We start from the raw sequence: 14,066 nt of genomic DNA on the forward strand, positions 1-14,066 counted from the left end.
CTTCAGGAACCTCCTTGAAATTTGTTAGAAAATGATAAAAATGGAATCAAATAAACATATACCTATTAGCACTTGAAGCATTTCCACTGTCAAGACACTTTCGGGTCACCTTTGCCACCATGGAACAGTGAAAACAGAGCAAAAACAGAGACGGGTGTAGTTACCTAAAAGCTAAAGAAAGATTTCCACACAAAGATATGAAACAAAACTGGGTGAAAAAATTATATTTTCATGTCAGCTTGAACCTTCATACAGTTCGCTATTGTATTCTTTTCTTCAAGTGAACATATGTGTTTTAGGCCATTGCTAATCTATGTAAACAAGTCCTAAGAGTTTAAGAGTAGGTGTGCTATCCAGGTAGAAAAAAACTATTCTTTCTCATTGTGTGAAAGAAGATTCTTAATTAAACAATGACTAGGATCAATTTTACTTTTTTAAGTACTGCTCAGAAACAATAGGATGTGGAAGAACAAGCCACATAAGTTATATGTGCATTGAAGAATTAAGCTTAATACGTACTTTTTAACCGTGCCACTATCATTAAGACCTACTCATCCTTGTGTTCTGCTGACATCTGTGTCTTCATCTGTATGCGTATCTACCTAGATCCAGTTTCTGATGCAACTGAAAAAAACTGAGAATGAAGAGCCTAAAATTGCATCTCATATCAATATGGATCAGTGATGCAGTTCTAACCAGGGAGTTTCATGTCATTAACAAAACTGTCTAATAATTATGAAATGGCAGAGCCCTTTTTACTGGCAGCATAAATTCTTCGGATTCAAAGGATTCAATGCCTCAGTAATGAGAAGTGACTAAGGACATACACTGAACATTTTACAGTTCTCACAAGTTCACCAAAGAAGAATATCTACTTTATAATCTTTATTCATGAATAATGAAAGTGCCAGACTACAAAATAATTAAGATATGGTTCAATTATGTTAAAAAATAAAAACAGCCTGAAACTTCACTCAACCTTCACATCGATTTTGTTATTGCACAGGACATAACAATATATCTAACAAGCCATCATCTTCACAAAACAAAGCACTATCATTTTATTGAAATTTGTATATAACTTACAATCTCTCTGTCAATTCTGAAGAAAAAAATACAAGTTAAACATTCCTAAAAAGCGCACTTCCTATACTGATATTAGAAGGGTACATATGCAACTGCTACACCATTTACATTATACAAAGCAAAGATGCAAGTACAAAATTGAAATCAGGCCAAATTCATGTCTGTCTATATTTCCACCAAATTCAATGAAAAAATAAGTTTTTTCACACACTCGCTTATGTCAAGGCTGGCAATAGATGAATGTTCAAGGATGTTGTATGAGGAAGAATAGATTCAGTTGCTTGATTAAAGCCAAAAGTGTAGCATTGCCTGTTAACAGAAACCAGTCATGTTATAAATAATTTATTGCTGACATAGCAGAAGATGATTAAATTATGTTCATATATCCACAGAAGCTTATGAAACTGGCATGTAAATGTAAGAGAAAGGATTGAGAAAAGCGTTCAAGAAACAATAAACATGAATAAAAGCATACCTCTTGCAGAGGAAGAAGGGATGGTTCATCAACTGGACAGGAGTTCTTAGTCCTCCAACTTTGCATCTCAGACTGTACTAGATTGAGTTGCTTACGTATCTCCTTCAATAAATTCAATTCACCTTCTCTTTCTGTAACAGTTTCATTCCTTGCACTATGTCTCACTCGCTCAAGCTGCTCAACTCTTTGACTTAGCTGTTGAATTTCAGAGTGAATGTCAACATGGGTTTCAGCCTGACTAATTTTATGGGGAGCAAGAGGTAGCTTGAAATCAGCATTTCTTACTTCCTTCGAAATCGGCAATCTCTTCTCCGGCTTTGTTCCATACAAAACTGTCTTAACCCTTTCTGTTTCATCCTTAACATGAGAATCCAAAGTTACATCCGCAACCAGATCCGGCTTCCAAAGTTTGTTCTCTCCTCCCCAAATCTGCTTATTCTTTCCCTTCTCCTCCTTTTCGTAACTTTTGCGACGCTCACTAACTTTCGGGACTTCAAATATGTCATAGACACTTGATGAACAAGAAGAATTTAAAACTTGTTCTCTTTCCACCAGAGTTTTGCATTCTTTTAATTTGTCAAAATTAGTGTTGGTTTTGCATCTTCTTAGGTCCGAGGATATGTCATTGCTTAGTTGTGAAAGTAAAGTAGAGGTTCTAGCCTCAGTCTTTAAGCTTGCAGACTTATATCCACCTGTGTCTTTATAATCTGCAAATTCCTTTACTTTCTCATCAAATTTTTTTATTTGCTCCCAATACGTATTAAATTCTCCAACTATTGGCTTGCTTGAATTCTTAGTTGACTGCAGGCCATTCTCTATAAAATCCTGACATGGTTTTTCATCTACTAAAGGCGAAATCATTTCTGGTTTTGGGGTCAATGATTTTTCCCTTACAATAGTACTTTTGGTTTGATAGATATCTTGAAGTCGAAGAGGAGGCATAGAATTTAATCTCCTCACACCTTCTTTAGCACCACTTTCTCCAATGGATGTGTCATTCTTTTGCATATATGGATTCTCCGAAAATCTACTTTCACTGACATCCAATTCAGTATAACCCAAGCTTAAAAGCCTGTACTTATAAGCCTGAATTTGGAACTCAAGAGCAGCAATTTCCATCTCTTTCTGATAGAGGATATCTTCAAAAATTGCTAAATACTCCTCTACATGACATATTTTTGCCTCCGACATTCTCTTATACTGACTCGCTTCCATCACAATCGCTGACTTCTCTTCTTGCAAACGCAAAATCATTGACAATGCTTCACTAACAGCCGTACTTGAAGCTTCCCTTTCCACATCCAACTCAGCATAAAGATTCTGCAGAAGCTGCTGCTGAGCACACAGGGTCTCTCTCATAGCTTTAACATCGGTCTCCGTCATCCCCGAATTCGTATTACCTTCATCCATAGCTCAATAAAATCAAACAACACTGGACCAACTACACTCCTCTAATCACAAAATCAATACCAATTCTCCCTCAGTACCAACAACCTACAAAAATGAAAACAAAAAAAAAAAATCCCATCACCCTCTTCCACCCATTAAACCTCAAGCCCCCTAAATTACTATAATAGTTCAATATACTTTGCATTTTGCAAGATTCATTCATTCACAAACACAACCAAATAGGGCACATAAAGTTTCAAGATAGTTTACACTATAGCAAAGTGAAAACAGACTTTCAGTCAACAATAAAAACAGAAACAAGAAGAGATTTAAAAAAAGCTTACCCCCAATGCCAAGAAAGCCCCAGTTTAGATCCTCAAAACGACACCGAACATACAGCTTTTACTCTAACAATTTGCACAATTGAAATGTCTCAATACACAACCCCGGAAGAACTACAGACAAAATTGTCACTTAAATCCCACCAAAGAGCTCACGCACTTGATTGAAAGATTCCTCCTTTTTCACTGAATATCTCAAAACTCTGGTCCCAGGAGCCTCTAGCTCTTCCTTCCTTGGTAAGTAAAGCAAAGTTAACTGGCCTACTCAGAATTAAAACTGATTTTGCCAAGGACAGATATTGTATTTTGTGAATTTTTTTCCTGGGCAACTTCTGATTCGTCGAATATCTTAAAATATGACCGGATTCTGTAGAATTCATCAAAGCCAAAGCCCAGAGAGTTTACCAGGAGCATATAAATCTGAGTACCTGAAAGAGATGGAAAATGTTACATTTATCCTAAATAATATTTTCATTAATAGCAAAAAAATTATCAGATTTCCTTTTATTATAAAATCTCCTTCAGAAATAATAAATAAATAAATTACCAATTAATATTAATACCCATTTGGGTAAATTCACATCCATAAATTATGTTAAATTAAATTTATAAAAAATTAAAATTAAAATTATATCAATAATATTTAAATTATTGTAATTAGATTTACCCTTAATCAGTTTGTTAATAAAATACAACCATAATTTTTTTATAATTTAAAAAATAAAAAATGTTAAATTAGAAATACAAATGTTAAATTTTAGAAAAAATAGATAAAACTATGTATAATTAATTTTAAATATTTAATTAAATATTTAAAATTATGTATACATAATATTATTAAAAAAATTTAAAAAAATGACCAAAATCGTATTCAAAAATGTATAAATTTAACTTCTATAATTCAAACCGAATCATATTAAAAAAAAAAAATGCAACAATCAATGTAGTTTGATCAAAACCTTACTAGGTTAAATGCCACTTGTGCTTGGTGAGATATTGGGAGATGCCCAGGACTTTTTTTAATTTTTTTCTTTTTACTGATTTTTAATTTATTTCAATTTTATTTTATTTAAGTCAAGTAAACATGTATAATTAAAATAATTTAAGTTAGTATAATAATTAATCCGTGTTTTCGTATATTCGTCAGCATTGACATTCTTACCCTATTAGTTAATTAGTCCGTTTTTGTATTAATTAATAATCAAGTCCTTTCCTTAATTATTCACGTCGGGCCCACCTTCTTTTTTAATATTTAATTGAATTATTTTTATATATAAATTTCCCGCTAGTTGCAATTTAATTTTCAAAAGGTCGTTGAGTTGAAACTACTTTAACGGTTAATTTAGCGGGCCCGCTGGCTCCACCTCTGGCCAACCTATGTCGCTTCGCAGGCCTTTGCAAGCATCATGTGATTGAGACTCTGACACGTGTCAAACATTAACGGCTGGTGAGTAACAGTTAAGTTGTAATTTTTTCTTGATTTCACACGTTGTTATTTTTATTTATTTTAGTAATGATGACGTGGCCGAATCCCATGCCTGATTAGTGATAGGTAACAGTACCGGTTTGGTAAGCGGTAACATCGGAAAATTAATTCGTAATAATAAAAAATAAAATATAAAATAATCAAATATTACATCAAACCAAATGTTGCTTAAGGGTTTTGAAAAGAAACAAATACATTCAAATTTTAATTATTATACTAACAAAAAAATAAAAACTATTTGTCCAATTTTAAGTATCGAATAGATATCTAAATAATATATCATCATATGATTGAATAATTTTAAATTAAAAATAAAATAATACATAATTAATATGACAATATATTATTTGAATACCCAATTAGGTGATCAAAACTGAGTACAGTAACATTAATCATAAAAATTGGTAGTGTCATCATTTGTCCAGTCACACATACAATAAAACTATATGCAAATATAATTTAGGTAATATTTTATTATCATAAAGATAAATTCTTTATATATAAATTATTACTATATTTAAAAATTGCTAGTATAAATAAATATTATGTTTAGTTGGATACAATAAAAGAATTTTAAGATATTATTTTACTTAAATATCATTAAATAACTATTTTTCATATTATTTATTGTATTAATTTAAAATTAAGGTATTTTTATTCTAAAAAATCAATAAGTAAGAATGTTATTATAATAAAACCAAGATTATTTGAATAATTTTTTTATATCTAAAATAAAGATATCTCTTATATTAACTGTCACATCACTATTTTTTTTTCTAAGCAAAATGAATGAAAAAAAAATATGCAAGCCGAAAAAAGAAACCCGACCACATACTAAACTCCCCCTAGACAAAGATATGACACCGGAAAATTAACAAGGTAAAAACCAACAACACCAATTAGACGACACACCTCTAAAGTACCTAGCAAAGGGCCAACAACGAAAGCCCCAAAAGAAAACAAAGGCAAAAACAAGACTAAAAGCCAAGAGAAGCAAGAAGGCTTGCACAAGAATGAAATCTACAATTAAATAAGCAATCCACCAAATCAAAAGAGTCAATAACTTGAAGCAAAATCAAAGGAAAACTATTGTTAAGCTTCTATTAGCCATAGTGTTGTCACATCGTTTTTGCAAAGAGAAATTTTTTAAATTTTTTTATTATTTAATAAACCAAACAAACTAATATTAATAATAAAAAAATTTACCATAAAAATATTTAAATTCAATAACCAAACACCCTTTAGTATTTTATTTTATTTTATCATACTTCCGGCTTATATTTTACTACATAAAATCGGTTAATAAAAAAAATACTATTTATAGAAAGAAGTTTGAAATTAAAAGTTTAAAATAAATAAATAAATAAATAATTTAACAAATGATATTTTAATAAAATTACCTTTTTTATGCATTTGTCAGTCTATTTATATATCAAAGAGATAATTAATATAATAATTAATATAAGATTAATTTCATATGTACAAATGGTAGAGATTAACAGAACAAACAAAATAAGGTGTCATATGATTGTAGTAATATAATTGAATATATCATTTTGTTTATATTAGTTAGTATTCAATTATTTTACATAAATTATTATTATCGGAATAAAATTATGTATATAAATAAATTATACAAACTGAGATGATAATTTGTGATTTAGTGACATGATCGTTTATTTTTTTTCTCATTTCAAAATTATCTAATCAAATATTACCACGTTAAGTTTTATAAATATATTTGTATAATTTATTTGTATAAATAAGTTGTGATTGGTTTGGATAAATTTTTATTACCAAAAATAAAATATTACCACAAAGATATATTACTTGTTCGACGTAAATTATTAATATATTTAATAAAAATTTATAGATATAAATTATCATTATATTTTATCAGATGTAATAAAAAAATGTTAATATCTTATTTTAATTAAATATCCTTATGTACAGTTATTTTAAAATATTTTTTACGTTAGTTATTATATTAATTAAAAATGAGAGTATTTTAGTTCTGAAAAATTAATAATTAAAAATAAAATTATAACAAAATTAAAATTACTTTTATAATCTATTAATAATAATTAAAAATAGTGTGGTAATCAGATTACCTCTTATATTATTTGTCTTATCACAACTGGTAACAAAAGATTATAAGAATTTTTTATTACTTCATAACAAAATAAAGTAATGTCAATTGATTATTAGAAGACGTTTGATTTGAGTAATATTTTATTACTAAAATTGAAATATTACTTTAATAATAAATTACATAAAGATTACTAATTATAAATGATTAATATGTTTGATAAAATTTGGTAGATATAAATTAGTATAAATAATTATTGTTTTTAGTTATTGGTAATAAAATAATAGTATATTATTTTACTTAAATACCCTTAAATATATTATTCAAAAATATTTTTTATATTACCTGTTATATTAATTAAAAATGTGGTTTTTTTTAAATTAATAAAAAATAATATAATTATATAAAATCAATATTACATTAGTACTCTTTTAAAAATGGTAATTAGATTATTACTTATATCATCTATCACATCATTATTGGTTATAAAATATTACCATAATATTACTGACAAATCTTAAGAGGTGTTTGGTTTAGATAATGTTTTATTACTAAAATTGAAAAATTACCTTAAAGATAGATTACTTAGAAGATTACTGAGTATAAATGATTATTATGTTCGATAAAATTTTATAAGTATAAATAATTATTATACTTAGTTAGCGGTAATAAAAGAATATTAGTAAATTATATTACTTTAATGTCGTTAGGTATAATTATTCTAAAATATTTTTTATATTACTTGTTAAATTAATTAAAAATGATATTAGTTTTGCCCTAAAAAATTAATAAATAGTAATATAATTATAATAAAATTAAGATTAACTCGATAATTTTTTAATACTTAAGATGAAAGTAGTAATTAAATTACTACTTATATTATATGTCACATTATCATTGGTAATAGAAGATTACCAATAATACTTTATTACAGACAAATCAAACAAAATAATATAAATAATAAAAGATAGATTATCAAGGTAATTTTTACATACTAGAACCCAAACGACTTTTAGGGGTCATTTAGTTAAAGGACTTTAAAAATTATTCTGATAATCTATATTTTATTACTTATATTATTTTGTTGATTTATAAATAATAAAATATTATAGTAATATTCTATTACTCATGGTGATCCGACAAATAATATAAGATGTAATCTAATTACCACTTTCACCTTAGGTATTAAAAGATTACCAAGATAATCTTGATTTTATTATAATTATATTTTTATTTATAAATTTTTTAAGATAAAAATTACCTCATTTTCAATTAATATAATAATTAAAATAAAAAATATTTTAAAATAATTATATCTAATGACATTTAAATAAAATAATATACTAGTTTTTTTTAATTCTTTTAATGAAACACAATAATTATTTATAACTATCAAATTTTATCAAATATAATAAACATTTATATGCAATAATTTTTTGGTAATTTATCTTTAAAATAATTTTTTAATTTTAGGTACCCCCACTTAAAGCAATCTTTTTTATGTATTGAAAGATACACCCCCATAGTATTATTATTTGTATAGGGTGTTTGGTTAAAAATTATTTCGGTAATCAATCTTTTATTACTTACATTACTTTATTTGGTTCATAAATAATAAAAGGTATCAGTAATATTCTATTACCAATGGTAATATGATAAATAATATAAAGAATAATCTAATTACCATATCCACCTTAGATATTAAAAAATTATCAAAGTAATTTTTACTTTATTTTAATTATATCATTATTTATAAATTTTTTATGATAAAAATAATCTCATTTTTAATTAATATAATAAATAACATAAAAAATATTTTACAATAATTATATTAAAGAGTATTTAAATAAAATAATATACTAATATTCTTTTATTACTCGTAACTAAATACAATAATAATTTATATCTAATCAGTTTTATCAAATTTTATCAAATATAATAATAATTTACACTCAATAATTTTTAAAATAATTTATTTTTAAAATAATTTATTTTTAAAATAATCTTTCAATTTTAATAATAAAATATTCTCCAAACTTAATTGCCCTTATCTTAACATAGCCCTCTGAAATTTAGACATGCCGTTCAAACAATAAATTAATATAAATTAGACAATATGTACTGGACTAACACTTTTTTTCATAAGTAGAGAGAGATGTCCACTTATAAATTAATGCAGAAAGTAAAATTCAATAACATTGAGAGATTTTCAATTTTGACTTTCACTATTAACAACCATTATACTCATAATAATAGTAAAATTAGTGATAAACACTTCATAAAAGTAGCATCATTAGAAAATCAGTGAGAAAGGAAGATAAGAAGTGTGGCTTTAAAATTTGGGAAAGACTTCATTTGTTTTAAGATTATATGTATGAATTGTTTGGAAAAATTGTCTTCTAGTGATGCTTTGAAGAGGTACTTACATGGAAGCTTTCTTCAGGCTGCCTCTGCCATAGAAAATTTGCAGCTTCTAACCAACGGGGGTGAACCAAAAACTTCTTCTGCTCCTGTGCCCACCGACACTTTTCAGTTCCAGAAACTGGTGAAACAATGTGCGTCACAGACGAATCAAGATTTGTAGAACATGTTGCTCCTAATTGCCCAGCCATTTGCCAAAGAGGGTGCTTATCAGGCTGAAAATTGTTGGGGAAAACATGGCTGAAGACAATTTTACATCCCTTTAAGACTGTCTTCCGAACCTTTTTCAGCACCTATAAAGCGGAAATTTTCACAACATTATGAGCCCAAATTAAGTTTTTTATTCAAATTCAATAGTTTAAGTAAAATCCTACCTTCCTCACATCTCTGCTAGCAATATCATCCTCAAGTTCCTGCAGTGAGGTTTCCAAATCAATAAGGTCAAGCACACAAAACAGACCATTTCGATTTCAAACAAAACAAATCAGGGTCAGGGTCAGGCTTATGCCTCGAAGAATATACGGTGGATCTGCTTTAGAACTTTCAGTATGGATGCAAGCGCACCATCAAGTTCACACTCATCCCTTTGCAACTCTGATAATGATTTAACTTTGTCGCCGAATTGATGACAACTTGAAGCAAAGAAATGATATCTTTCCATGAGAATCAAATTATCCTTATGCTTTTTCCATGCCTAAAATATAGGATACCAAACCATAAATAAGACTATTATGCAGAAATATAAATGAGCTATGAGAAAATACACATACATTTTCTGTGTCATCAAGGATAACAATAGCATTTTCATGACCTAGCACGACATCCAGACCCTTTTCATGTCTTTGAGTACCATCATCTCGCGAAATCACTCTATTGCTAAAGTACATGCCACCGGGATCAAGCAGCTTCGCCATTTCTAACGCATATCGTCTGTCACCCATCGTGTATATGTACATCTCAAACATTTTACTTGCTTCTTTCAGAAATGTTTTAACAAAGGGCCTCAACTTGGTCATCATATGCATGGAGTCTAACATAAAGAGGTTGCCTTGTGAAACATCTATATTCATTTCAAAATGGAAAGAAAAAAGTCAATAAAATTGTTTATAACAACATCAAATGTTGAGATTGTATTGGCTTGTCTCAAGCAATAACTCAAAAGCTTACTTGATAAAAACCACGTCGCTAAATAAGAATCAAAATATATAAACTTGTTTGAATCTTCTTTGAATTTAAGAAAGGATAAAGAATTAGAAAAACATGGTAAACATGAATGACCATGAAACAAAAGCAAGCCTTATACCACAGAAGTTGTAACTAGTTTCATTCATATCTCCATAGTGTGTCACTCCTATATGTTATTCAATTAAAGGGAAACCTTATTTCATGAAATTTGGACAAACTAGAAATTGATTCCTTTGCTTTTGAAATTCATGCTCACATAATCCCAAAACTTCAGATAAACTTGCCAGCAACAATCACATACCCTGCAGAGGTTGTGTTTGAGTCTTCAAATATTCTTCGTCTGGAGTCAAATGAATTATCTCAGTTGAATTGAGCAGCGTATGATCAAGGTCAAGTACCAAGTAAAGCTTTTTATTTCGTGATAAATGTTTCAAGTCCTCAATTCGCAATCGAACAACATCATTGTTTCCGACCCTTAGACCCTGCACTTACAGTTGCTTTCCACACATTATCGAATACAAGAGTGTCTACACATATCCAAGATGTAGGAAAGGATTATACCTTATGTATATACCCCAAAGGCACACCCAAATCCTTTTCCAACCTCTTACCGCAAACACAACACATCCCTTTGAAAGATCCTTCATCTCCACATACATGCCTTTCCAACACATTCCTTGGTTCCCCATCATCCAATAACTCATCCAGGAGTGCCATAAAGTCATCAGTGTCAGTCTCACGGCTGGACAAGTTTGGGGCTAAATCCTTCACAATTTCAGCCATCTGAAATCACAACACCAGCCATCTCTTAAATAAAAGAATACTCTGTAAAAGATAAAATATGCAATAACAAGCAATTGATGATTGATACAGACATAGTTGAAAAACCCAGTACAAGCTTAATCAGTCACCAGGAATTGGAGACTACCCTTTTCACCACTAAAGACCTTAGATGCCTAATAGTAAACTACAACTCCCACACGATTACATAGAAATGCTTTGAGTGTTGATCAAGCAACAAAATAAACAGTTCAATAATGAAGTAACATATAGAGAAAATTGTTGGCAACAGAGGGTGTTATGACTTATGATAGAGAGAGGGAAAGAAAAAGAATGTGTTCTATAAGGGGAATTCCAAATTAGAAGAAAGAGTTCGAGGGTGGCACATCAAAGCATTAAGGATTTCTTGTTACACCGGGTTTTAGATTTCTTAGCACATTGAAGAGTTCAAGAGAAGCAGTGGATACCAATTTCATTTTCTTGTTCAGGAGAATAAAGCTACGGAAAAAGTAACCCTTCTTAAACTCTCTCAAATCGAACAACCAGTTTTCAAAACTATGCAGTTTAAAATACATATCTTGAACAGCAAGATTGACCTAAGCCATCCAACAATTCCATCACTTTTAATTTTTAACTTTCTTATGGCTTTCTCAAGTTAGTTTGTTTTTTAACTTTTGAGTCCCACTCAAGGTCTGCCTCAACAACATTTTTCCACCCCTTGATGGTATAAATCACTCTTTCCCACCCAAATTTTAACTTTGTTAATGCAAAATAACCCTGACACATGTAAAGAAAATTAAATTAGTATATTTCCCTTACTATACTCTCTCCTTCTCTTAATATTACAAGCAGGGCAGAGGCCATTAATGAAATTCAAAAGTCTGGATAAAGTAACTTTTGCTTTCATTCTCTTCTTTCACCTTCTTTTCAACAGAATTCCTGTGAACTTCATCCCCAACTCTCTCCTTCACACATTGACCAGTAAGCTCAAGCAAGCAATCAATGTCCTCTACGACTAATTACTTAAACTTTTTATCAAAATTCCAGGTTTTCTCATAATCAACAAATTTTGGGTATTCTCATTATCAAAAAAAAAAACCTTTCTTACTGCTATTCAACAAAAACGCAAACATGCTTGCTTCTACTCTGTAGTAAATATTCAAAGAGATGATTTTGATCTCTAATCTCACCATGCTACATCACATAAACCCTCTAAAGGACACCAAAAACATAATTTAATTCCATTGAGACAAATACTATTACAGTTTAATTTAATCATTACTAACTAACCAGTAAAGCATGATCCAACAAGAACAATAATAAAAACAATTTTAAAACTAAATGCATTTGAAAAAATAAATTCATCTATTTCAATGTCTTGTAATTATTAGGATGTTGACATATGAATAGTCACATTGATTAAGATATACAACATTATCTGACCATATATTAACAAGAAAAATGTGTTAATTTTCACATGGCAGAGGAGGTGACACCATCGACAAATTAACAGCAACAGTAGGGCCTAACCAAACGTACCAAAATGAAGATGACTTTTACATAACCACAACTGTTTCAAGACACAGCAACCCTACGCTAATGTCAACATGTATTTTTTTAAACATCCATTTCAATGAAAACTAAAATTGACCAAAATAAGCAACAAAAACTAATTGCATAGTATTAATGATAAAAGAAGCAGAGAATAGCTTATCTGTGATCAGGCACCTAAGCAATGTCCAGGAGCTGCATCATGTTCAATGGGGAGGAAAAAACAGCAAAACAATTTATTAGAGCAGTAACCATGAAATTAAACAATAATAACAATAGCAAAGATTATCTAAGCAAAACCACAATGTGAATTCATGGTTGAATGGGTGCAAACCTGAAATTTAAAGGCAATCACACACCTTTACAGAAAGTCTGCACGCTCAAGCTCCCTCTCAAACAGAAAACTTTTGTTCAACAAACAGATAATGAGTTAGACAGCTCCCACACTTAAAATATCAGCAAACTATTTTATCAAAATTTAAAAATTAAAAAAGCAAGTTTTCATCAACAGGTTACCTTGAATAGAACACATCCATGTCGTCGTAGCCGACTCTTCGATGCAATCTGTGACTCCAGCAGTGTTTTCGGCAGGTTTTCGGAGAGAAAAAGCCTGCAGATTGAATAGTGTGAACAAATGTTGAAGAGTTAGTGTTTACAATGAAAATACGTTAGTGTGGAGAGACATTGAAGATTAAAACTTTTATTTTTGCTCAACGAGTGCTTGTAAATTTACCTACATACTACTGAATACTCAACGAAATGAATCGATTGCTTCACAGCCACTTTAGCACACGCTAACTTGCTTTGTGCTTCCTCTCAATAAACTATCCATACGAAAAATACGCTCGTCTTCTAATCTTAACTCTTTTGATCAAATTATATTCTATAATATTTAAAACCGTGTGTAACCCAGCAGACATCAGCAACCCATAAACTTCGAATGGGACTAACCTTTTTTATCAAGTGATGTTTTATGAACAAAATGCCTATTTATCAAGCAATTACAAACAAGTAAATTCAATTGCATTCATGAATTATACAAACCAGAAAAATGCAGATTGAACAAAAATCGAAAGATTACTAGAGGAAGACAAGAATGGAGCCTGGAACTGGAAAAAAAGAAGGCTTGGGCACTTCTCGGCAATACTGCAAAAGCCTGGTAACAGCAACAATCTTCCAATTGAAGAAGGCTTGGGCGTTTGGCTGGAGAGCAAATCGTGCAAAGAAGGGACGTTTAGGAGGTAAAAAAATTGGGTTTTCTTT

At 29.6% G+C, this 14,066-nt stretch overlaps 2 protein-coding genes across 12 annotated transcripts; both read right to left on the reverse strand.

Annotated features, from left to right (window-relative positions):
• Positions 1 to 1,037: 1,037 nt before the first annotated feature.
• Positions 1,038 to 3,731, reverse strand: LOC123194133. 2 transcript variants are annotated; one of them, XM_044607299.1, is made up of 3 exons: positions 3,295 to 3,731; positions 1,562 to 2,961; positions 1,038 to 1,395 (listed from the first exon to the last, which is right to left on the reverse strand). In XM_044607299.1, exons 2-3 carry the CDS (start codon positions 2,942 to 2,944, stop codon positions 1,372 to 1,374), a joined length of 1,407 nt encoding a protein of 468 aa, XP_044463234.1. In that variant the 5' UTR covers positions 2,945 to 2,961; positions 3,295 to 3,731; the 3' UTR covers positions 1,038 to 1,371. The 2 variants fall into 2 exon arrangements, with proteins under 2 accessions (XP_044463234.1, XP_044463233.1); XM_044607298.1 differs by having other exon boundaries at positions 1,562 to 3,055.
• Positions 3,732 to 9,191: 5,460 nt separating this feature from the next.
• On the reverse strand, positions 9,192 to 14,035 carry LOC123195173 (RNA polymerase II C-terminal domain phosphatase-like 4). 10 transcript variants are annotated; one of them, XM_044608811.1, is made up of 11 exons: positions 13,896 to 14,035; positions 13,537 to 13,789; positions 13,320 to 13,413; positions 13,163 to 13,207; positions 12,981 to 12,998; positions 11,034 to 11,255; positions 10,774 to 10,954; positions 10,058 to 10,347; positions 9,796 to 9,981; positions 9,662 to 9,700; positions 9,192 to 9,580 (listed from the first exon to the last, which is right to left on the reverse strand). In XM_044608811.1, exons 6-11 carry the CDS (start codon positions 11,253 to 11,255, stop codon positions 9,266 to 9,268), a joined length of 1,233 nt encoding a protein of 410 aa, XP_044464746.1. In that variant the 5' UTR covers positions 12,981 to 12,998; positions 13,163 to 13,207; positions 13,320 to 13,413; positions 13,537 to 13,789; positions 13,896 to 14,035; the 3' UTR covers positions 9,192 to 9,265. The 10 variants fall into 10 exon arrangements, with proteins under 10 accessions (XP_044464746.1, XP_044464747.1, XP_044464749.1 ...); XM_044608812.1 differs by having other exon boundaries at positions 12,967 to 12,998; XM_044608814.1 differs by having other exon boundaries at positions 12,963 to 12,998.
• Positions 14,036 to 14,066: the final 31 nt, after the last annotated feature.

The sequence above is a fragment of the Mangifera indica genome, chromosome 13, assembly GCF_011075055.1.
Source record: "Mangifera indica cultivar Alphonso chromosome 13, CATAS_Mindica_2.1, whole genome shotgun sequence".
Taxonomy (NCBI): domain Eukaryota; kingdom Viridiplantae; phylum Streptophyta; class Magnoliopsida; order Sapindales; family Anacardiaceae; genus Mangifera; species Mangifera indica.